This window comes from Centropristis striata, chromosome 2, assembly GCF_030273125.1.
Source record: "Centropristis striata isolate RG_2023a ecotype Rhode Island chromosome 2, C.striata_1.0, whole genome shotgun sequence".
NCBI lineage: Eukaryota > Metazoa > Chordata > Actinopteri > Perciformes > Serranidae > Centropristis > Centropristis striata.
In genome coordinates this window covers 18,316,478-18,341,184 of record NC_081518.1, presented here as the reverse complement: position 1 = coordinate 18,341,184, position 24,707 = coordinate 18,316,478, and the positions used below count along the sequence as shown (strand labels likewise).

Sequence of the window (24,707 nt, the reverse complement as noted above, 5' to 3'; positions counted from 1 at the left end):
TGGGCACATCTATTTGCAAAATTGTATCTGTTTTCTCATTTGAGTTGGCCCATCTCCCTCTTAATATAGTGATATTTTGTAAGTTCAGTCAACATTTGTTTTGACAATTGTACTATAACTTGTTATTAATGATCAATTGACTCTTTAAGATATGTTATTTATTTATTTTTTGAAATCTGTAAATTACACCAATTATTTTAGTCCTATTGTGAACAGATTTAGCTCCACTTTGTTGTTGTGTGGATTATTGCCTCTGCTCTGAAATTATCCACATGCTGTGTTGTTCTTTAAAGTGACATCACTGCTTGGATTTGTCTTCATAACTAACTTGATGAGGGCAGACTTCTCAAATTACAGATAATTTGTCCTTCCAGTTGTTAAGGGACAGCTGAATGACACTGCTTCTCAAAAGAAACAAACCAGACACCACGTCAGACACAGTGTAAACTGAGCTGGAGGCTGTTTTTATTGGGTAGTGACAGATAATTAGGTTGATGTAATCCGATTAGGGATGTAAGATCTTTAAATGGATAATGGAAAAAAAAGTTTTTATTTAAAAAAATTTTTAACATGCAGAATTTTATGTTATGTTATTTGCATTGAAATGTTTTGAGATGTTATAAATGAAAAACAATTGCCATGTATTTTTGCATTTAGTAACTAATTGAGCCAGCCCTGTGGGCAGGTCTGACAGACTCCTCATGTACTGTAAAAGAAAAAAAGAAAAAGAAAAAAAAAACAGCAGCTGTGGTTGCCAGAACTTTACTGTAATAAATATGGTGCAACTTTTTGTAATATTACGGTAAAATTATATTAGCACTGTTGATTTCCCATTTAAGATTGTCATTTTGGTCACTATTTTACCATAAAAAATAAAAAGTTTTCCATCAAAAGAAACGCTGTTCTGCCATATAATTGACAAGAAAATACTTAAACTTAAATATTTTACCATTAAATATTACAGTATATTTCTGTTGGAGATATGATGTTTAGTTACATTGAACAGTGAGAAAAAGTATTTTTTTACAAAAAATAAATCCAAATATAATGGCTTGTATATAGCCTATATTACAGTATATTTTTGCTACAAACACGGTGCCAGAGTATTTTACAGTAGAGTAATGTTTTTTTAAACTGTAAAAAATACAGTTTTATTTTGGCTGATATATACATTTACGGTGTTTCATTGTTACTGACACTGAATTAACTCATTTATCATTTTACGGTCTTTGTTTTTCACCGTAAACTCTACAGACACTTTTTACTGTGTGGTGTTGGACTTTACACTGCACTAAACTGAAATCATGACCTATGAAACTGTACTGTGATATAATAACAAGTATTTGTATATAAGTACGAAGTGCTTTACAAGGGTATAAAACAACATACAGGCAAACACATAAAAACACTATACAACAAGAAAACATAATTAAAGCCTGGACGTCTAGTTGACCAGGTAGCCTACATATCGTCACTGTGTTAAAATAATCACCGAACTCATTTTTTTCAAGTTTTGCAGGAAACACAAAAAACTTCACCAAAAGTGTAACATATGATTTATTGATCATTTCACTCAAAAAGGATGTAACAAAGGATGCTATTGGCATAGTAATAACACTGTGTGTAAATTATGTAACTTAAGAGAAATAAATGACTTAGGCAATTTTTGAACATGCCTTTGTGACTTAAGCAAGATATGGTAACACTTTATTTTGAAGGTGTCTACATAAGAGTCACACAAGCCTGTCAGAAACATGACATGACAAGTATCATGAGCATTAATGTTACTTCAAAGTGTGGTATCTTGCTTAAGTCACAAAGGCATGTTCAAAAAAAATGCCTAAGTCACATTTTATTTTGACTTAGGCATAATAAATCCGCTTAAGTCACACACTTGACATAGGCCATTATCTTAAAGGGGTAAAATCACATGATCTGATCAACTGAACTGTGATTCCCAACCAGGGGGGGCCAGACCCCCACGCCAAAGATCCACGGGGGGGCGCGAAGCCCTCTTGATTTTAAGGGGTGTAATAAATCTAATGTGTTTAAATATAGATGAGTCAGCATTAAATTAATTAATGTAACAGGGCTACATTAAATGTTTGTTTATTTATTTAAATGTAAAAAATCCCTACAGAAAAGTTTAAAAATATAGACTATTTCGCGAGAATAAGGGCGTGTGTAACATCCCTCCTGCAGTAGACACAGGTAGCCTCACCTAGCAACAGAAACACAGAGCTAATGGAAAAATGGTGAAGCGTCAGGCGAGAATGCTGAATATCTCAAAAAGAAAAAGAGAGGGTAACATGAAAGTGACATTGAGTTCGGCTTCATAGAAGCAATGGACAAAATTAGAGCCGCTCTTTTGCAGTGAGAAACTGGCGAATGAAAGTTTGAAACCCTGCAAGCTGAAGCGACACCCAAAGAGTTTTTCCTCAGAAAAAGGGAACTCGTTGTCACCAGGGCCGGTTATTCCTACAGGCCACCAAGGCGGCTGCCTAGGGCGCCAAATTGGCAGGGGGCGCCCTGCCAATTTGAGTTGAGACCATTATATTGCCTGTATGTAGTTCATGTATCAAATATAAACGTACATTTAAATTTCATTTTTATGTTTATTTTTATTGCATTTGTATGTCCACATTTTATTTATTTTCAGTCTTTGCCATTCTTAATTTGATGAAGATCTGTGTTTTCTTATTTATTTATTCGTATTTTCAATTCAGTTGTTGTTGGTAAAGTTCCAAAGTTTCTAAAAATAAAAATGTTCTGAGACCATTACCTTGCTTGTAGTTCATGTATCAAATATTAGTATACAGCATAATACATATAACATAGTGTACCTATATCAGAATGAATACATGGAATGGATGTGGTTCGGGGGGGGGGGGGGGGGGCGCAAAATCTCAATATCGCCTAGGGCAGCCAATGGGCTAGAACCGGCCCTGGTTGTCACAAACAGGCCCCAAAACATTGTGGACAGTTTTAATGAAGCTGGAAGCGACCAGAAGCAGTCAACGGTTGCGTCTTTTGAGTGCTCTCTTCTTATTGCGCAAGCCAAAAAGCCACACAACACTGATTAAACCTGCTTGCATTAAAATGGCTGAGATACTATGTGGACCACAGGTGGCTAACAAATTTAAGACTGTACCACTGTCCCATAACACAGTGAGGGGTCGCCAAAGTTCACAATGGTAAAAATGTGGGTCCCTCAAGAAAAAGGTTGGGAACCACTGATTTAGACAAAAAACAACAATTTTGACAAAACATGACTTAGGCGATTATTTATCAGTGTGACGCCTGTCTAAACAGATACGTCTTGATTTGACATTTAAAATAATCCACAGACACCGCAGACCGTAAGTGGCAGGCAGAGGTTCAGAGTTTGGGAGCTATTGATTCAAAGACTCGATCACCCCGAGTCTTAAGGCGGGTGCGTGTGACAGACAGTTCATTGAATGTGTTTGATGGGAGGCAGCGAGCAGACGTATGCCGGGGCCAGATTGTGCAGTGCTGGTGGACGTGAGGACGTGGCGGTAAAGACGCAGCAGCCTGCGCAAACTCGCTGACACGCCAGCGGCTCCGCTCTTCCACGTGGAGCCCGTCATTGACCACAACAGTCGGTCTCCGTGGCAGCGGGGAGCGCGCATGCAGCCGCCGTTGCGCAGTGCAGAGCGGGAGGCGAGCAGGGCGGTGCGGGGCAGAGGTGATCCAGATGTGAACCTTAGAACCCGCAGGAACTAAACCTCTCACTGTCCTCTTCAGCCATGCAGACAGGTAGGTCCACTACAGCTACCGCAGCCTGTTTATTTCTGTGGGTCGGCTTCACTGTGTGTGTTACTTCAGTTCCCATACATATTTAATCTACAGCGGAAGAAATGCGTAGTCCGTAAGATAAACAGTGCTGATCTTTATGTATTTGTTGTTTTGACACAGGCCTGTAATGTCAACACAGGGAGACAATATGATAAAACCTCTGTGTTTTATAATGCATGTGAGCTGCTGTTAGTGCTGCAGTGGGTCATGTGTTAGCATCGCTGCTAGGCTGCTCCACATGGAAAACTGCAGTAACGTTAGCTAGTTTGTTGTTCTGTGTACTACAATGAGGACAACACAGCCAGCTTACTGTAACACCACACAGTGGCATTTTAACATGGATAATAGCATCTACATGCAGCACTGAAGACACATGGACATATTCACTGACAGTCTGCCCTGAGCTATGAATAGATACAGAGGTTTTAATTGATTTTGCCACAATGGACCATAGGGCTGGGCGATATGTTGATATAAAAGATATATCGATATATTTTTTTAATGTGATATGGAATTAGACCATATTGCATATATCGATATAGTTCAAATTTGCGCTGTGATCCTTGATCCAGGCAGGCTGCTTTATATATAAATGCTGCCCTTACTAGGGTTTGTCATATTTAGGTCTTTTGCAGTGTTCATTATTCTTTTCTCATACAAATATATTTATTTCAGAAAAAGATTGGCCTGTTTTATTTCATAGGCTATTTTTATTTCAGATATTTTTTTTATTTAAATGTGTACTTTATGGAGCTTTGATTTTTTTTTAAAAGTTACTCGTGTTATACAGTATTTATGTTCACTTAGATAAATGGTTTCAATAAAACTACTTGTGACATGTCATATTTGACTTTGACTGAGCATTTGCTCTCACTTTGGGATAAAAATATCGGGATTAATATCATATATCGATATTCAGCCTGAATATATTGGGATATGACTTTTGGTCCATATCGCCCAGCCCTAATGGACCATAAGGTCCACCATGTGTGTAAAGGCTGCAGGATTGCTGTTATATATATCACACAATTATATGATTGTAGGGAGCAGGTGTTACATATAAATAGACTAGCATGAGTATGTAAATCGTGTATTTAGGCGTATACTCTGAAGCAGTAGCCATGTGGGAAATCCACTTTGTATAGCATCATGAAACCCTAAAATCTCTGAAAGTCTCCTAAGAGGTATATTTGTGTGTGTGTGTGTGTGTGTGTGTATATATATATATATATATATATATATATATATATATATATTAATATCATGTTTGTAGGTGTGTTCATGGAGTCTCACCTGGGCAGGTCGGTCTCATGTGTGATGTTGCTGTACCTGTTCATACACCTGGCCTGGGCTGCACCAGGTCTACCTGGGACAGAAAGGTAACCCCACCACCCTACTCCAAGGTTATTGTAGTTAACGAAAACTAACAAATTAACGAAAACTAGAATTGAAAAAACATTTTCGTTAACTGAAATAAAAATAAAAACAAGAGTTTTTTAGAAAACGATAACTAACTGAAACTGTATTTTGTGGTTACAAAACTAACTAAAGTTATAATGAAAATGTCCTTAGTTTTTGTCTTTATCAGCTTTTTTCATACATAAACCTTTTTGGTTGATATGAAATCTATTTCATCTATCTGGTTTTATGACTTAATAAACTTATTGGGGCTGAGATGGATCAAACAAAGGAAATAAAGGAAACATTTATTGTGACCTTATTGAATCTGGCACCCAACAAATAATTACAAAAAAACTAAAACTAATAAAAACTAGCATTTTCCAAAAAATAAAAAAAAATTAAAACTAGCAAACTCACTCTAAAAACTAACTGAATTTGAAAACAAAAATTGACAACGAAATTAAAACTAAAACTAATGAAAAAACCAAAACTATTATAACCTTGCCCTACTCCCAAGTTTCACTCTCTCTCTCTCTCTTACAAACAATAGACATAATTTTTATTTTTGTTTCAAGTAAATATGCGGCAACATTTCCTTGAAGCAGATCTTTTGTTAAAAAAGGCAAAGGAAGTTTGTCCCATGTACGGCAAGTAGAGTTCTGTTGTTTTTGCTGTTAAAAGAAAGAAAAACATATTTCACCTTTGTTGTATCTGCTTATTAGAGGAGAAATAAATAAATTGAATCCAAGGAAATAAATACTGTAAAAAAGTAATGTGCTTCCATCTCCATCATTATGTTTCAGGGAGGAATCAGTGGATGCCGGCCCTCCTTCACTAGCCAATCCATTCGGCTCCAGCGAAGAGGAGCGCAGGTGAATTACACACAATGATGATTTGCTGCTGTTCCACATGCAGATAATTTTCAACAATACATTTGCTCCTGTTTTCTTTAAAAGAAGGGATTGATGCAGTCCTTAAGTTTAAAGTCGAGTCTGTTTAAAAACAACTTTTAGAGGATGGTAAAATATAACATAGTCAATATATTTACTGACATGCATTGTTTTTTTATTTTTAAATTACTCCATGACTTATTAGTGCTGATCCAAATTTGTTCAATATGCAGTTTGTCTTAGTGGACTAAACAGCTGATGTTATGTCACTCTGTGGACTTTGGCTGCTGTGTTGTGCTAATGATGTAGCCTACACCATAAACTGATAAGATTAGTACATGTGCAATAACACTGCTTTATGCAATTATGAAATACTTCCCCTTATGGAGACAGAGAAATCATAGATTATCCTCCTTGCAAATGCAGTGGCTCACCCTCAGCTCACGTATCTATACAGCAACGTGAACTGGTCCATTAAAAATCACAAGTGGTATTTATTCAGAGAATAACATGAAAGGGAAATCCACTTTGTAAACTTGTGGTTGGTGACAAGTGGCTGCAGCTGCTTTTCCCCGAGATGATAAGATTACAGTTTTTCTCAGTGTCTTTGGTGCATTTCTCACATCACTATTAACATTTGCACAACAGTTAGTTCAACCTCCACAACATTGAGTCATTTGTGCTCATCATAGTAGCAGTTTCTCCTTACAACACATTATAAATGATTCTGAACAGTCATCAAGTGCTTTTATACAACTCTCTGCTGTTTTATAACTTTATCATTTGCTTATGTCATGTCAGTCAAAATTAACTATACTTGTGAATGCTGAATAGTCATTCCATATAAAAACTAATAGTCCTCATTTCATTGCTTGAGTCATTCCATACAGAAATCTTGAACTAGTTGTCAAAATCTATCAAGCTAATTTTATATATTTTTAAAAATATTTTTCCCTGAAAATGTCTCCTAAATTGAATAATTTATCTCAGGTGAAGCTCAGCTTTCACTGATGAGAAGGCTGTGTGAAGCATTAGTTGAACCAGTGATAAGCCACTTCCTTACAATCACTCAGAGCTGAATCCATAAACCCATAAACACTTTACAACATATATGAACCAGCAGGACATAGTGAGGACCATTTCTAAACACTGTGACTCTGGACTGTCACAGCTCGACCCAAAGGGACGCCATGTTTGTTGTTAATAAGGTGTTTTTTCCTTTTGCACAATGCTGTAAACAAAATAGAATTGCAAAGAGCATATGCAGTAAAATATGAAACACACATATTCAGTGTGTTGTACTCAGTTACCTCACTAAATACAGTAATGTGTAACTTTACTGTAGTTTTCAAATGGCTGTGTAAATAGTATAAAGTGTCTGGAGCATTTTCAGGTAGCATCACCAAGATTTGACTTTTTTACATTGAAAACATTTCCAGAGTAAAGTGTCATAATGAAAACATGACAGAGACATTTGACTATCTTGTTCATAAACATGGTGTCAGCACTTTTCATCTTGATCACACTTTCATTGACATGAATACTTGTTTTTGAGGAATGAACTATCCATTTAGAGCAAGTGACATGCTTTTACAGGTTATTAACTAGGTTTTACAGTTTGTACTTATTGTTTTGAGAAATGCATTAACTGTTGTGCAAATGTTAAAAAATGTGAACAAGTGATGATGTTCTTCATTTTTCATTTGTTGGCCATGAATTTTGGTCCTTTTTTGTACAACACTCAGTGCAGAAAGTGAACGAGCCATGTCAGAGCAGCTTTGCAGAATGTTTACGTATGAAAGAAGAAGATAGTGAATGACAGGATTTGCAGTAAACACTTTACTGTATTGCAAATTAAAATGACTTACAGTAGAGTAAAGAGGTAAAAAGAAAAATCAGCTGTCATTCATTACTGTATTGCCAAATAGACAAAAAGAAAAAGGAGCAGAAGCTGATCAATGTAATCTTCAATTCATTAGTTTTGAACATGAGGTTTTCTGTTTTGACAAACTGTGTGAAAACAATTGAAAATTCACCAGTTAACATCTACTGTTTTGGTCTTGATTGAGCTTGTGTGTAAAAGGAGTTAAAACTCATTTTAAATGTGTAAAATGTGTGTATTTTGTGTCAAAAGAAGAAGAATTGTGTTAATTGTATCGCCCACACAGGCTGATGTTGTGGTAACTGTGTGAAGAGTTTTGAAAAAGCGGTAAAAGTATTGAACAACGGGTCATAGCGGTTGTGAAAAACTGTAAATATATTTGAGCTTGTCTCCAGATTTACTTGGTATATCATCATCAATCTGAAACTGGCCTCATGGAGTTTACAGCCAGAACTTTAGAGGTAAATTTACAGTAGGGCTCCACGCTGCTTTGTTTTCTAGTCTGGATGATGAAGAAGTCATGCTTTGGAGCTTTTGGAGACTCCAGAGGGTTAATTTACATGTATGATCAATACAATAATCTGTTGATTGTAAAAGAAAAAGGAAAAAAGTAGATATGAAACATGCAAAGTGAAACATGCAGTTGAGTTTGTGTTATTCCATCAGTTGTCAGTGTTTTTTATGATACTGTGCTGTGACTGACTAAATGTTTCTGTTGAAGACAACGTGTGTCAGTGTTTTGGTAGATTTGGTCAACTGTGTTAGTGTATTATTGTATTTTGGAAGTGTGTCTCTGTGTTTAGTTACACTGGGTGATTTTGACCATGAAATTAACTGTTTGGGGGATTGTGTGTATCAGGTGTGATGTGCGTTAACAGTTTTGAAAAAGTTTTTAAGGTTCTGACAAACGGGTCATAGCGGTTGTGAAAAACTGTAAATGCTGGAGGGGGCCACAGTTTTTCATCATCACTACCACAGGGGCAAATATAGGACCATGCACTTCACCAGATATGATGAAACTGCCATTTTAAATATGTTTACAGTGCAGTAACTTAACATATTTCATGCTCAAATGCATGTATAATAGTATAAATAGGAATACAAAAGGTTTGAAGCAAATACAAAATAACCACCTACTGTGATTTTATTTTTTTTCAGTGCAAGAACAGCAGATAAACATTAATTGCAAGAAGTAATTTTGTGCATTTTTACACTGCACTTTTAAGATGTCATGCTCAAATGTATGTAGTTGTACTGAGGGCCACTTCAAGTGAGGGTGCGGGCCGTATGTGGCCCCCGGGCCTCCAATTGCCCATCCCTGACCTACAGGGTATGTCAGCCAACAGCATGTTCCTGCAGTACCAGAGGCTGAAGTTTCAGGACAACATTTCTAGTGCACTAGTTTTTCATGGCACTATCCATCACTTTTTCAGGTGACGTAGTAACTAACCCAAACCTCCTAATACCAACCCTAACTACTGCTACTGCCTTAATATTTGTCGCAAGAAAAGAAACTGAAGCCTACCACATGACAGTAATTTAAAATCAAGTCATCCTGATAAGTAATCAAGAGTAATAATAGAGAAAGTTAGCAAAGGGATATTTTACAGTTAGTTATTTTGATTCTAATTTTGGCTTTTGCCTCTCAGAGTCTACTTGTATCAGCGAGCAACGGCAAAAGTTGCTGCAGGGTTTGAGAAATCTGACCACTCAGTGTTTTACATTAGGGTTGTCAAAAGTATCAATACTCAAAAATTTGTATATATTATATTGATACTAAAGTGTTGTATCCGGATACGATACTCATTTTCAAAAGTATCGATACCCCCCCAACCTTTCATTTTCAAACTGACCTATTAATGATGTCATCGTGGCCGGTGGCTCGCATTAATGTTGGCCATGTTATTATTAGCCATTAGCCGCAGCTAGCAATTAAAGGCTGATGTCACGTTAATGATTATAAACAACGTAAATAAATAAATAAATAATTCAGGCACGTAGTATGCCCATATTACGTTAATTGACACAGTGTCGGTATACATAAGCATAGAGTTAATAAGTTTACATAAATGTTGGTGACTGAAAAGTGTTATTTTCTCTCTTGAAGTCCAAGAATGAAGCAGAGAAAAGTCGACTTATCAAGCTTCCCTAATATTGTGCATAGCATACAACCTCAAAATATCGTTCTAATTGTTATTGTTTATTGTATTTATTTATTTTTTGCACTACCTCAGACCTGAAGCTTGTTATCATAGTTGCAGTTTCTTTTTGCACAACTGTTTTTTATTATAAATATTTAACCTGTGGTTCTGTTAATTTTTACATGTTGCATTTTTCTTGTTAATATTTTTTTGGGTCTTTGTTTTTATCCTTGTGGTATCGAAAATGGTATCAAGGTTCGAATATTTTCCTGAGTATCGGTATCGAGTTGAACATTTTAGTATGGTGACAACCCTATTTTACATACAAACATAAACATACATGCTCTGTGCGGTTTGTACCACAGATTGCTGCAAAGTTACATTCAATCCAGTCTGAAGGACGGTCAAGGCGAGGCAGACATCAGCACCTGGGAGCAAGGTAGACATCTCTATCTACTGACAATACTTTAGAGACAGCTGTTTGGTGATATCTTTCGCATGTTGGATCTTTTTTAAACTGTGCAGATAAATCTAAATGATTTACATCTGCAGTTCTTTAACAAGCCATTCTTCTCCTGCTTTGTATCAGAGGTGTTCTTCCTGTTTCGTCTTTATGACTATGATCGCAGTGGGCTCCTGGATGGCTTGGAGATGATGAAGCTACTTTCAGACTACAACTCCCATCATACACCTGGAGCACAGGCCAATGAGCTGGTGAGGAGGAGTGGCCGTCTACTCAGGCATACCAAACGCTTTCATACTGTTTGACCTGCTTATCTGACCTGTACTGTGTGTGTGTGTGTGTGTGTGTGTGTGTGTGTGTGTGTGTGTGTGTGTGTGTGTGTGCCAGGTGGTGTCTATGGTAGATTTTTTACTCCAGACTCAGGATCTAAACCAGGATGGCCTGTTGGCTCCATCCGAGATGCTGTCTCCTTCATTACCTCACACACAGGTACTGTCCATTTACACAGGTAGTTCTCATGTCATGGATCGATTGCCTTTAAGCCACAAGGAGCTAAGGTTGACTGCATGTACATTACAGTTTTTTACAACCGCTATGACCCGTTTGCCAGAACCTTAAAAAAAGTTTTCAAAACTGTTAACGCACATCACACCTGAAACACACAATTCCCCAAACAGTTAATTTCATGCTCAAAATCACACAGTGTAACTAAACACAAACACACACCAACGTGGCAGCGTGGAGCCCTACTGTAAATTTACCTCTAAAGTTCTGGCTGTAAACTCCATGAGGCCAGTTTCAGTTTGATGATGATATACCAAGTAAATCTGGAGACAAGCTCAAATATATTTAGTATAAAACGATAGAACTGGATGGAACCCTCTTATATGTTAGATTTGACACCTTTGTTCACATTTGCAACATTTACTGTAAAATTCTTTATTGAGCATGATAGTGTTTTGAAAGTAAAAAAAGATTCAAAATCACATTTTATGCTGGACTGAAGGACTAAAAAAGACACAAAATGACTTACAAAGACATGAAAAGACATGAAAATGATTCAAAAATGGACAAAATAGCCTCCATAGAGACAATGTTTGTGATGATGTTCTTCATTTTTCATTTGTTGGCCATGAATTTTGGTCCTTTTTTGTACAACACTCAGTACAGAAAGTGAATGAGCCATGTCAGAGCAGCTTTGCAGAATGTTTATGAAAGAAGAAGATAGTGAATGACAGGATTTGCAGTAAACACTTTACTGTATTGCAAATTAAAATGACTTACAGTAGAGTAAAGAGGTAAAAAAAAAATCAGCTGTCATTCATTACTGTATTGCCAAATAGACAAAAAGAAAAAGGAGCAGAAGCTGTGATCAATGTAATTTTCAATCCATTAGTTTTGAACATGAGGTTTTCTGTTTTGACAAACCGTGTGAAAGCAATTGAAAATTCACCAGTTAATATCTACTGTTTTGGTCTTGATTGAGCTTGTGTGTAAAAGGAGTTAAAACTAATTTTAAATGTGTAAAATGTGTGTATTTTGTGTCAAAAGAAGAAGAATTGTGTTAATTGTATCGTCCACACAGGCTGATGTTGTGGTAACTGTGTGAAGAGTTTTGAAAAAGCGGTAAAAGTATTGAACAACGGGTCATAGCGGTTGTGAAAAACTGTAAGTTGCCCATCCCTGCTGTAGGTATAGTAGTAAAGTCATTCAGTATTATTTTTAGCCACAAGAGGGCAGGAATGGTGGCCATGTACTTACTGGACAGTCACATGACTCCTGGAGGAAGCTACTTTCTTACAGTTTTTCACAACCGCTATGACCCGTTGTTCAATACTTTTACCGCTTTTTCAAAACTCTTCACACAGTTACCACAACATCAGCCTGTGTGGGCGATACAATTAACACAATTCTTCTTCTTTTAACACAAAATACACACATTTTACACGTTTAAAATTAGTTTTAACTCCTTTTACACACAAGCTCAATCAAGACCAAAACAGTAGATGTTAACTGGTGAATTTTCAATTGCTTTCACACAGTTTGTCAAAACAGAAAACCTCATGTTCAAAACTAATGGATAGAAGATTACATTGATCAGAGCTTCTGCTCCTTTTTCTTTTTGTGTATTTGACAATACAGTAATGAATGACAGCTGATTTTTTTTGTTTACTGCAAATCCTGTCATTTACTGTATTCTTCTTTACTTTCTTTACATTCTGCAAAGCTGCTCTGACATGGCTCGTTCACTTTTTGTACTGAGTGTTGTACAAAAAAGGGACAAAATTCATGGCCAACAAATGAAAAATGAAGAACATCATCACAAACATTATCTGGAGTCTTGCGCTATTTTGTCTATTTTTGAATCCTTTTCATGTCTTTTCATGTCTTTGTAAGTCATTTTGTGTCTTTTTTTGGTCATTTTGTGTCTTTTTTAGTCCTTTAGTCCAACATAAAATGTGATTTTGAATCTTTTTTTTTCCTTTCAAAACACTATCATGCTCAATAAAGAATTGTAAATGTTGCAAATGTGAACAAAGGTTGCAAATATAACATATAAGAGGGTTCCATCCAGTTCTATCATTTTATACTAAATATATTTGAGCTTGTCTCCAGTTTTACTTGGTATATCATCATCAAACTGAAACTGGCCTCATGGAGTTTACAGCCAGAACTTTAGAGGTAAATTTACAGTAGGGCTCCACGCTGCTTTGTTTTCTAGTCTGGATGTCATGAAGAAGTCTGGATTTGGTGCTTTTGGAGACTCCAGAGGGTTAATTTAAATGTATGATCAATACAATAATCTGTTGATTGTAAAAGAAAAAGGAAAAAAAGTAGATAAGAAACATGCAAAGTGATTCGGTTTGTGTTATTCCATCAGTTGTCAGTGTTTTTTATGACACTGTGCTGTGACTGACTAAATGTTTCTGTTGGAAGACAACTTGTGTCAGTGTTCTGGTAGATGTGGTGAACTGTGTTAGTGTATTATTGTATTTTGGAAGTGTGTCTCTGTGTTTAGTTACACTGGGTGATTTTGACCATGAAATTAACTTTTTGGGGAATTGAGTGTATCAGGTGTGATGTGCGTTAACAGTTTTGAAAAAGTTTTTAAGGTTCTGACAAACGGGTCATAGCGGTTGTGAAAAACTGTATAAAGCATTGTATTCAAAGGAAGGTATTCCTGTTTTAGCTGATTTTCCAGTTTGCTTACATATCACATCGTACATGTAGCAGGTGGAAAACAACAGTGATACTTAGTGAGCCGCCCTGCTGCTCTGTTCATGGTGTATCAAGTAGCAGTCTGCTGGTTCAAACCACTGTATCCTGCTCAAATGGAAACACTTGTTGACTGAAGTTTCTGCCTAAGATTACAGTTTTTCACAACCGCTATGACCCGTTTGTCAGAACCTTAAAAACTTTTTCAAAACTGTTAACGCACATCACACTTGATACACTCAATCCCCCAAACAGTTAATTTCATGGTCAAAATCACCCAGTGTAACTAAACACAGACACACACTTCCAAAATACAATAATACACTAACACAGAAGACCAAATCTACCAAAACACTGACACACGTTGTCTTCCAACAGAAACATTTAGTCAGTCACAGCACCGTGTCATAAAAAACACTGACAACTGATGGAAGAACACAAAACCGAATCACTTTGCATGTTTCTTATCTACTTTTTTTCCTTTTTCTTTTACAATCAACAGATTATTGTATTGATCATACATGTAAATTAACCCTCTGGAGTCTCCAAAAGCTCCAAAGCATGACTTCTTCATCATCCAGACTAGAAAACAAAGCAGCGTGGAGCCCTACTGTAAATTTACCTCTAAAGTTCTGGCTGTAAACTCCATGAGGCCAGTTTCAGTTTGATGATGATATACCAAGTAAAACTGGAGACAAGCTCAAATATATTTAGTATAAAATGATAGAACTGGATGGAACCCTCTTATGTTGTATTTGCGACCTTTGTTCACATTTGCAACATTTACTGTAAAATTCTTTATTGAGCATGATAGTGTTTTGAAAGTAAAAAAAGATTCAAAATCACATTTTATGTTGGACTGAATGACTAAAAAAGACACAAAATGACTTACAAAGACATGAAAAGACATGAAAATGATTCAAAAATGGACAAAATAGCCTCCATAGAGACAATGTTTGTGATGATGTTCTTCATTTTTCATTTGTTGGCCATGAATTTTGGTCCTTTTTTGTACAACACTCAGTACAGAAAGTGAACGAGCCGTGTCAGAGCAGCTTTGCAGAATGTTTACGTATGAAAGAAGAAGATAGTGAATGACAGGATTTGCAGTAAACACTTTACTGTATTGCAAATTAAAATGACTTACAGTAGAGTAAAGAGGTAAAAAAAAATCAGCTGTCATTCATTACTGTATTGCCAAATAGACAAAAAGAAAAAGGAGCAGAAGCTGTGATCAATGTAATCTTCAATTCATTAGTTTTGAACATGAGGTTTTCTGTTTTGACAAACCGTGTGAAAACAATTGAAAATTCACCAGTTAACATGTACTGTTTTGGTCTTGATTGAGCTTGTGTGTAAAAGGAGTTAAAACTAATTTTAAATGTGTAAAATGTGTGTATTTTGTGTCAAAAGAAGAAGAATTGTGTTAATTGTATCGCCCACACAGGCTGATGTTGTGGTAACTGTGTGAAGAGTTTTGAAAAAGCGGTAAAAGTATTGAACAACGGGTCATAGCGGTTGTGAAAAACTGTAATCATCTTACAAGGGAAAGAAATGTACATTTGTTCATCCAGTCTGCACGTCGGCTTACTGTGAATCAATGTGCATTTTTTGCCAAATTTTCTCAGTCACTTTGGTGCATTTCTCACATCACTATTAACATTTGCACAACAGTTAATGCATTTCTCAAAACAATAAGTAGTTTTGAACATGAGGTTTTCTGTTTTGACAAACCGTGTGAAAACAATTGAAAATTCACCAGTTAACATCTACTGTTTTGGTCTTGATTGAGCTTGTGTGTAAAAGGAGTTAAAACTAATTTTAAATGTGTAAAATGTGTGTATTTTGTGTCAAAAGAAGAAGAATTGTGTTAATTGTATCGTCCACACAGGCTGATGTTGTGGTAACTGTGTGAAGAGTTTTGAAAAAGCGTTAAAAGTATTGAACAACGGGTCATAGCGGTTGTAAAAAACTGTAAACACAGACACACACTTCCAAAATACAATAATACACTACAGTTTTTCACAACCGCTATGACCCGTTTGTCAGAACCTTAAAAACTTTTTCAAAACTGTTAACGCACATCACACTTGATACACTCAATCCCCCAAACAGTTAATTTCATGGTCAAAATCACCCAGTGTAACTAAACACAGACACACTCTTCCAAAACACAATAATACACTAACACAGTTGACCAAATCTACCAAAACACTGACACACGTTGTCTTCCAACAGAAACATTTAGTCAGTCACAGCACCGTGTCATAAAAAACACTGACAACTGATGGAATAACACAAACTCAATCACTTTGCATGTGTCAAATCGACTTTTTTCCTTTTTCTTTTACAATCAACAGATTATTGTATTGATCATACATGTAAATTAACCCTCTGGAGTCTCCAAAAGCTCCAAAGCATGACTTCTTCATCATCCAGACTAGAAAACAAAGCAGCGTGGAGCCCTACTGTAAATTTACCTCTAAAGTTCTGGCTGTAAACTCCATGAGGCCAGTTTCAGTTTGATGATGATATACCAAGTAAATCTGGAGACAAGCTCAAATATATTTAGTATAAAATGATAGAACTGGATGGAACCCTCTTATGTGTTGTATTTGCGACCTTTGTTCACATTTGCAACATTTACTGTAAAATTCTTTATTGAGCATGATAGTGTTTTGAAAGTAAAAAAAGATTCAAAATCACATTTTATGTTGGACTGAATGACTAAAAAAGACACAAAATGACTTACAAAGACATGAAAAGACATGAAAATGATTCAAAAATGGACAAAATAGCCTCCATAGAGACAATGTTTGTGATGATGTTCTTCATTTTTCATTTGTTGGCCATGAATTTTGGTCCTTTTTTGTACAACACTCAGTGCAGAAAGTGAACGAGCCATGTCAGAGCAGCTTTGCAGAATGTTTACGTATGAAAGAAGAAGATAGTGAATGACAGGATTTGCAGTAAACACTTTACTGTATTGCAAATTAAAATGACTTACAGTAGAGTAAAGAGGTAAAAAAAAAATCAGCTGTCATTCATTACTGTATTGCCAAATAGACAAAAAGAAAAAGGAGCAGAAGCTGATCAATGTAATCTTCAATTCATTAGTTTTGAACATGAGGTTTTCTGTTTTGACAAACTGTGTGAAAGCAATTGAAAATTCACCAGTTAACGTCTACTGTTTTGGTCTTGATTGAGCTTGTGTGTAAAAGGAGTTAAAACTAATTTTAAATGTGTAAAATGTGTGTATTTTGTGTCAAAAGAAGAAGAATTGTGTTAATTGTATCGCCCACACAGGCTGATGTTGTGGTAACTGTGTGAAGAGTTTTGAAAAAGCGGTAAAAGTATTGAACAACGGGTCATAGCGGTTTTGAAAAACTGTAACACAGTTGACCAAATCTACCAAAACACTGACACACGTTGTCTTCAACAGAAACATTTAGTCAGTCACAGCACAGTGTCATAAAAAACACTGACAACTGATGGAATAACACAAACTCAATCACTTTGCATGTGTCAAATCTAATTTTTTCCCTTTTTCTGATTATTGTATTGATCATACATGTAACTTAACCCTCTGGAGTCTCCAAAAGCTCCAAATCCAGACTTGTTGACTCCATCCAGACTAGAAAACAAAGCAGCGTGGAGCCCTACTGTAAATTTACCTCTAAAGTTCTGGCTGTAAACTCCATGAGGCCAGTTTCAGTTTGATGATGATATACCAAGTAAAACTGGAGACAAGCTCAAATATATTTAGTATAAAATGATAGAACTGGATGGAACCCTCTTTTATGTTAGATTTGACACCTTTGTTCACATTTCAAATTCTTTATTGAGCATGATAGTGTTTTGAAAGTAAAAAAAAGATTCAAAATCACATTTTATGTTGGACTAAAGGACTAAAAAAGACACAAAATGACCAAAAAAGACACAAAATTACTACAAAGACACAAAAAGACACAAAATGACTAAAAACAGACACAACATGACCAAAACAAGACATAAAAAGACACAAAATGAAAAAAAAGACACAAAATGACTTACAAAGACATGAAAAGACATGAGAAGGATTCAAAAATGGACAAAATAGCCCAAGACTCCATAGAGATAATGTTTGTGATGATTCATTTTTCATTTGTTGGCCATGAATTTTGTTCTTTTTTTTTGTACAACACTCAGTTCAAAAAGTGAGCGAGCCATGTCAGAGCAGCTTTACAGAATGTTTATGAGAGAAGAAGACAGTAAATGACAGGATTTGTAGGAAACACTTTACTGTATTGCAAATGAAAATGACTTACAGTAAAGTAAAGAGGGAAAAAATCAGCTGTCATTCATTACTGTATTGTCAAATAGACAAAAAGAAAAAGGAGCTGAAGCTGTGATCAATGTAATCTTCAATCCATTAGTTTTGAACATGACAAACTGTGTGAAAGCGATTGAAAATTCACCAGTTAACATCTACTGTTTTGGTTTTGATTGAGCTTGTGTGTAAAATTAGTTAAAACTAATTTTAAACATGTAAAATGTGTGTATTTTGTGTCAAAAGAAGAAGAATTTAATGTTAATTGTATCGTCCACACAGGCTGTGGGGTGTGGTAAATGTGTGAAGAGTTTTGAAAAAGCATTAAAAGTATTGAACAACGGGTTGTAAAAAAACTGTAACTTACTATTTCAACCACAGGACTCAAGCAACAACAATGCATCTGACCAGGAGAAGCTGTCAAACCCCAGTACTGACGAGGAGGAAGCAGCTGCAGCAGAGCAGAGGGAGGAGCCGCAGCCTCAAGATGAAGGAAAGACAAAAGAGGAGGAGCTTATAAACCAAGTAGATGAACAGCATGGACAACAAATCCCAGAAGCCCTAGCAGCAGAACATAAGCAGGACCACCAAGTCCCTGTTCATCAGGGGCAACCAGAGATGTGAATGTACACATAATCCACATAATAACTTCTCCTGAGTCAACAGAGGACTGATAACAGAGCTAAAAATACCACTAATACAACTTATTTTTATTCTACATCCCCACAGATTACCTTTCTTTTTTTCTCTGAGATTCCACTTTTCATTTCATTTGACTGTTAAACACATAGGCATTTGATTAATGAGAGAATGAATGTATTGAAAGTACTCCTGTCAACGTTTTTTTTTTCTGCAAACATTAATTATACGTTTTAATAGTGAATGCAAAGATCTCTAGAGTTGTGTAAAGGACAAAAGTGCTGAATTCAAAATGCAATATTATTCCTATTAGTAAAAGGGAAGCCATCATAATAGGGATTAGCACTTAGCTTTCTTTTCCTAGCAAGTAAAACAGTTGATCATCTTTTTTTTTTCATTTGAAAAGTGTAAAATGTGTTGGCCTACTTTATTTGCACTAATTGGATTTATTTATCTTTTTCTGTTATTCCTATAAACACGATCCTATTTTGAATGCATGTGTTGATGTAGAGACTTGTTTCATGTACACACTGATAGGCCTTATTGTGTCTGACTGACCCACTTAAGGCTACGATTTGCACCAAGTAGTTATGCACCAGACTGTTAATCAGTTAAACTGGTCAATTTAGCCATGACATTACATTTGGTCTTTCTTAAGTATTTTCTCAGTGTACACAGTGACTTCATTTACCAAATACAATTACGTTACTATTGGCTACGTCTTTCTTTTGATGCACTTGTATATGATTCAGTGAGGATTATATTTTGATGAGGATTTTAATGTGCCTGAATGAATTGGGATCCATGGAATTAAATAACAGTACACTGACTGAGTGACACCCTTGTAGAACCTGATAATGTAATAAATTCCCGATAATGTAATAACCCCAATAATGTAATAAAAATCTGCACTTGAGTCCATTGAAAATGTAATAAAACCTGATAATGTAATAACTTCCCGATGATGTAATAAAGTGCATTTCCCAATAATGTAATACACTTTTTACCAATAATGTAATAAAGTATAACATTAATGGGAGGTTATTACATTATCAGGTTAGCCTTCATTTCCCAAGTCCTGATAATGTAATAATTCCCCAATATTGTAATAATTTAATTTAAAAAAAGTGTATTGCATTATTGGGAAATGCACTTTATTACATTATCGGGAAGTTATTACATTATCAGGTTTTATTACATTTTCAATGGACTCAAGTGCAGATTTTTATTACATTATCAGGGTTATTACATTATCGGGAATTTATTACATTATCAGGTTCTACAAGCCTTCTACAACCACTCTAAAGAACAGGCTTAAAAAATGTCATCTTCATTAATAATGAGCTGAAGGAAGGCTCCATTGAAACACAGGTAATAATGGATGTAATGTTATAATAAATGTGGTTTTATTCTGCAAACTTGAAATGTGTTTACATTATAAAAGGGTTTACTATTTTGTTGTATTTTTTCGTTTGCCCTTTTTAAACATTTATGTGTTTATACAGCTGGAGAAAATAAAGCAAAAAATGTTTTGCCACTCTGTCTTTACTGTACCTGCTGTTTCTAAGATCTGTTGGATTTGTCAGATTTCAAAATAAATCAGTAAAAGTCTAAAAGGCACAAACATAGTATCTAAAAACACTGGATATTACTCTGCAAATAAAATAGGGAAAACTTCAATAAGAAAAACAAATTGATGGTTTGCACAGATTAATTATGTGTACTGGGACAGCGATTATTTTTCTTCATATAACTTAATGCATGAGACTTACTGGTGATGAAAAGATTTATGAATGCTACAAGAGCCAGCCTGAACTTAACTGAAATAACATCTGATTAACAGCTAACAACTTGTCATCTAACATCATATTTCCACCTTGTGTCGCACCAGTTTTTTATTCACAAGCTGCCATCAAATCAAGAACTGAATTTTAAGTGTGAGATATGAACAGCTGAAAAGAAAAAATCTTTATGCCCATACCAGTTTTCATTTCTGAATCTGAAAAAATTAAATACAAAACAAATTACTAATATAAAGCAACATAATACAATACAAAACATTACAATCTAGGGATGAAGAGCAGGCTGTATTTAGAGTTGGGTGATATAAATCGGTCCTCTGTCTCAGTAAATGAAATTTTATACAATGATCTAAAATATCCAGATGGAAATGCTGACTGTGGGCTAACTCCATAAGTAAATTGAATGACAGTATATAATATTTTAATGCTTTATTCAAGTCAAGTCAATTTTATTTACATAGCCCAAAATCACAAATCACAGATTTGCCTCAAAGGGCTTTGGAGACTACATGTTTCTGTGAATGTTACAGATGCTGGTACTGGTTTTGTTTGGAACCTCTCCTAGCACCACACCACAGTTCAACTCGTCACTAGCACTTATAGAATAGAATGCCTTTATTGTCACTATACACATGTACAATGAGATTTGAGAGCTGACTCCAAAAAGGATTGCGACAATAAATAAAATACAAAAAAAATATACAATATAAACATACACATACTTAGGCAAGTAAATGTAAAGACATTTTTTTTAATGTAAAACATAGGCATGAAAGGGAGGTAAGGTGCACAGTCTTCAATTCAATTTGCCAGAAGCAGATATGATGCTATTTAGTATTCATAAATATATTGCACATTAAAGGACAATTTATTGCACAAATTATTGCACATTGCCAGTTATAGCATTGTAGAACCTGATAATGTAATAAATTCCCGATAATGTAATAACCCCGATAATGTAATAAAAATCTGCACTTGAGTCCACTGAAAATGTAATAAAACCTGATAATGTAATAACTTCCCGATAATGTAATAAAGTGCATTTCCCAATAATGTAATACACTTTTTACCAATAATGTAATAAAGTATAACATTAATGGGAGGTTATTACAATATCAGGTTAACCTTCATTTCCCAAGTCCTGATAATGTAATAATTCCCCAATATTGTAATAATTTAACAGCAGACCACCCATTACTTGGGTCCAAGTGGTGATACTGTGTAGGCAACTCTAGCTCAAGAGCTCTAGCGCCACCAACAGGTCAAAGTTGAATGTTTATTAACTTTTGACCCGTTCATCTGTTTTTCGCAAACGAGGTATCCATGACACACGAATGCATTCAACAGCTTCTTGAAATCTAAAGGTGCTTGGTGTTATACTTTATTATATTATTGGTAAAAAGTGTATTACATTATTGGGAAATGCACTTTATTACATTATCAGGAAGTTATTACATTATCAGGTTTTATTACATTTTCAATGGACTCAAGTGCAGATTTTTATTACATTATCGGGGTTATTACATTATCGGGAATTTATTACATTATCAGGATCTACAAGCCTTCTACAACCACTCTAAAGAACAGGCTTAAAAATGTCATCTTCATTAATAGTGAGCTGAAGGAAGGCTCCATTGAAACACAGGTAATAATGGATGTAATGTTATAATAAATGTGGTTTTATTCTGCAAACCGTCAATAAGAAAAACAAATTGATGGCTAATTATTAGGCTAAATTTGCTTCACTAAAATATTAGCAAACATAAATGAGTTGTTTTTTTCTAAACAGGATTGCACTAACCCTTACCCTCACCTCCATTTATGTCAATGGAGGTGCACATATTTCCAGACATCTTCTGGTGGATTTACCTTGCTGGGCAGCATGAACGGCTCTTTAACACTTGTTCTCCCCATGTCTGCGTGGGTTCCCTCCCACAGCACACACATGCCAGGTCAACTGGTGTGTTTGGCTTAAAACGGCACATGAAATTAGAATTTAGCTCAAATAATAAAGTTTAACCAAACTGCTCTTCAGAGGAAAGAAAAATATGTTCCTCCTGCCCTCTAATGTTCACAAAGTGACATCACATGTCCACTAAATACAATAGCACATTTCATCAGACTAAATATTGTTTAAGATTATGGATATCATGATATTGTAATAGATACAAGTGTTGTCTTTTCCAGGTTTTAAAGGTTGCATTATACAGTAAAGTGATTTCATTTTCTAAACTTGTCCCATCTGCTATATATATATATATATATATATATATATATATATATATATATATATATATATATATATGTATATATATATATATATATATATATATATATATATATATATATATATAACAAAAAGCTGATTAAGACCTATTATTAGACTTGCTTTTATTAGTGTTTTTATGTTTTTAACTGGATTCCTGCATTTTATATCAGTTGTTGTGTCTCTTTTAATTGCTATTATGTATTATGTTGTGAAGCACTTTGTAACGTCTGCTTTTTAAAGGTGTGATATAAATTAAAACATTACTATTATTATTATTATTATTAGTAGTAGTAGTATAATTGTTATTATTATTGTTATTATTATTATGATTATTATTATTAATAATAATATTGTTGTTATTATTATTATTATTATATATAACTTGTCTTTCATTTCAATTCATTATTGTCATTATATCCACATACTTATCATTTAAGCTCATAAACTCAGTGTAAAAATGTTGTGAAAGCAGCTATTGTCAACCCTACAGTTGTAATGTTTATAAAGGTCAAAAACAGTGTGATAGTTAGATTCATGAAAAACTGATGCAATGGTTGATTTTAATCAACGTTTCAACCACGGAGTTTGCTTTTGGTCCAAAAAGTATGAAGTCTAGTTTAATACTTTTGAGCATCTTTGTGACAATAAGGGAATAGAATATGTTCTATGACTTTATTATCTGTCAGAGATTTTAACTGTTCGCAATTGTGGCAGAGCCCTGCGCTCTTCGGGTCAACTTCTCTTAGAGGTCCCGAGGACACGGCTTAAACAGTGGGGCGATCGGTCTTTTGCTGTCGCTGCTCCAAGGCTGTGGAACAAACTGCCCCCTTACATTCGTTTCACTTCTGATCTCAGCCTTTTTAAATCAAAGACCCACTTTTTTAGGTTGGCATTTAATTCTGCCAACTCTGTTTCTTAGGTCTACTCATTTTGTTTGTTCCTTTCTATGTATGGCTATGGTCCATGGCTCGTACTACCTTGCAGCACTGCAGCACTTTTATTTTGTACTTATATGTTATGCATGTGTTATGTATTGTTTTTATGGATTTCCTGTGAAGCACTTTGGGTACCTTCTGGCTACTGTAAAGGGCTATACAAATAAACTTGATTTGATTTGATTTGATTTATTGAAGTTTATTGTAGTCATATCCTGGTCTATTCTGTTCTTACACCTCCCTTACATGTTTGCCCAAGGTATGGCTAAAGCCATATGCATGATGAAGATGAAGACACTACATACAGAGCAAACTCTGTTTGCTGTCATAATATTGAAGAAATAGTTCATTTTTTTGTCTTTTATAATTCTGAGAGACTTAAGAAGATAGTTGAATTCAAGTAGAAACACCTTAAACTTTGGCTTAGCTTTGAGAAATCTGTGTTTGTGTATAAAGAACTTACAAGAGAGAATCAAGAAATTGGTTACAAATTCAACAGATTTGTTACAATGAGTAAAATAACAAAGAACATATTTTTTGGTGAATAGGTATGAGACACTAAGAAAGTTAGATAAATTATTTCTCAAGTCCATCCAAAAATCCTGCACAACATTACATTCACAAAATGCATGAGTAATAGATTCCTCCACATCACAGAAGACACATTTACTACACATATCCATAAACTTAGATAGCATAGCATTGCAAGGGTAGATTTTGAAAAAATGTTAAAGTGTATTTCTTTAATCTTCGTCTCAGTGCTTTTTTTTCAGATCTTTATTAACAATGAAGGAAATACAGGCATTCAGTATAAACAAGACATACAAAGAAAAATGTCAGTTACAGTATCTGTATAATTAAATATAGGCCTATATATAAAAATAAAATAACATAATAAGGCACATAGGGTATAAGGTGCTTCCCTTTATATTATTCTGGGGTTT

The 24,707-nt window shown here is 35.0% G+C and overlaps 1 protein-coding gene across 2 annotated transcripts; it reads left to right on the top strand.

The window, feature by feature from the left end:
* Positions 1–3,302: 3,302 nt before the first annotated feature.
* cgref1 (cell growth regulator with EF-hand domain 1) lies at positions 3,303–19,471 on the top strand. 2 transcript variants are annotated; one of them, XM_059355707.1, is made up of 7 exons: positions 3,303–3,777; positions 5,090–5,195; positions 6,021–6,089; positions 10,496–10,569; positions 10,720–10,844; positions 10,981–11,082; positions 18,500–19,471. In XM_059355707.1, the coding sequence occupies exons 1-7, from the start codon at positions 3,768–3,770 to the stop codon at positions 18,740–18,742; spliced, it is 729 nt and encodes a 242-aa protein (XP_059211690.1). In that variant the 5' UTR covers positions 3,303–3,767; the 3' UTR covers positions 18,743–19,471. The 2 variants fall into 2 exon arrangements, with proteins under 2 accessions (XP_059211690.1, XP_059211695.1); XM_059355712.1 differs by lacking the exon at positions 3,303–3,777 and having other exon boundaries at positions 5,080–5,195.
* Positions 19,472–24,707: the final 5,236 nt, after the last annotated feature.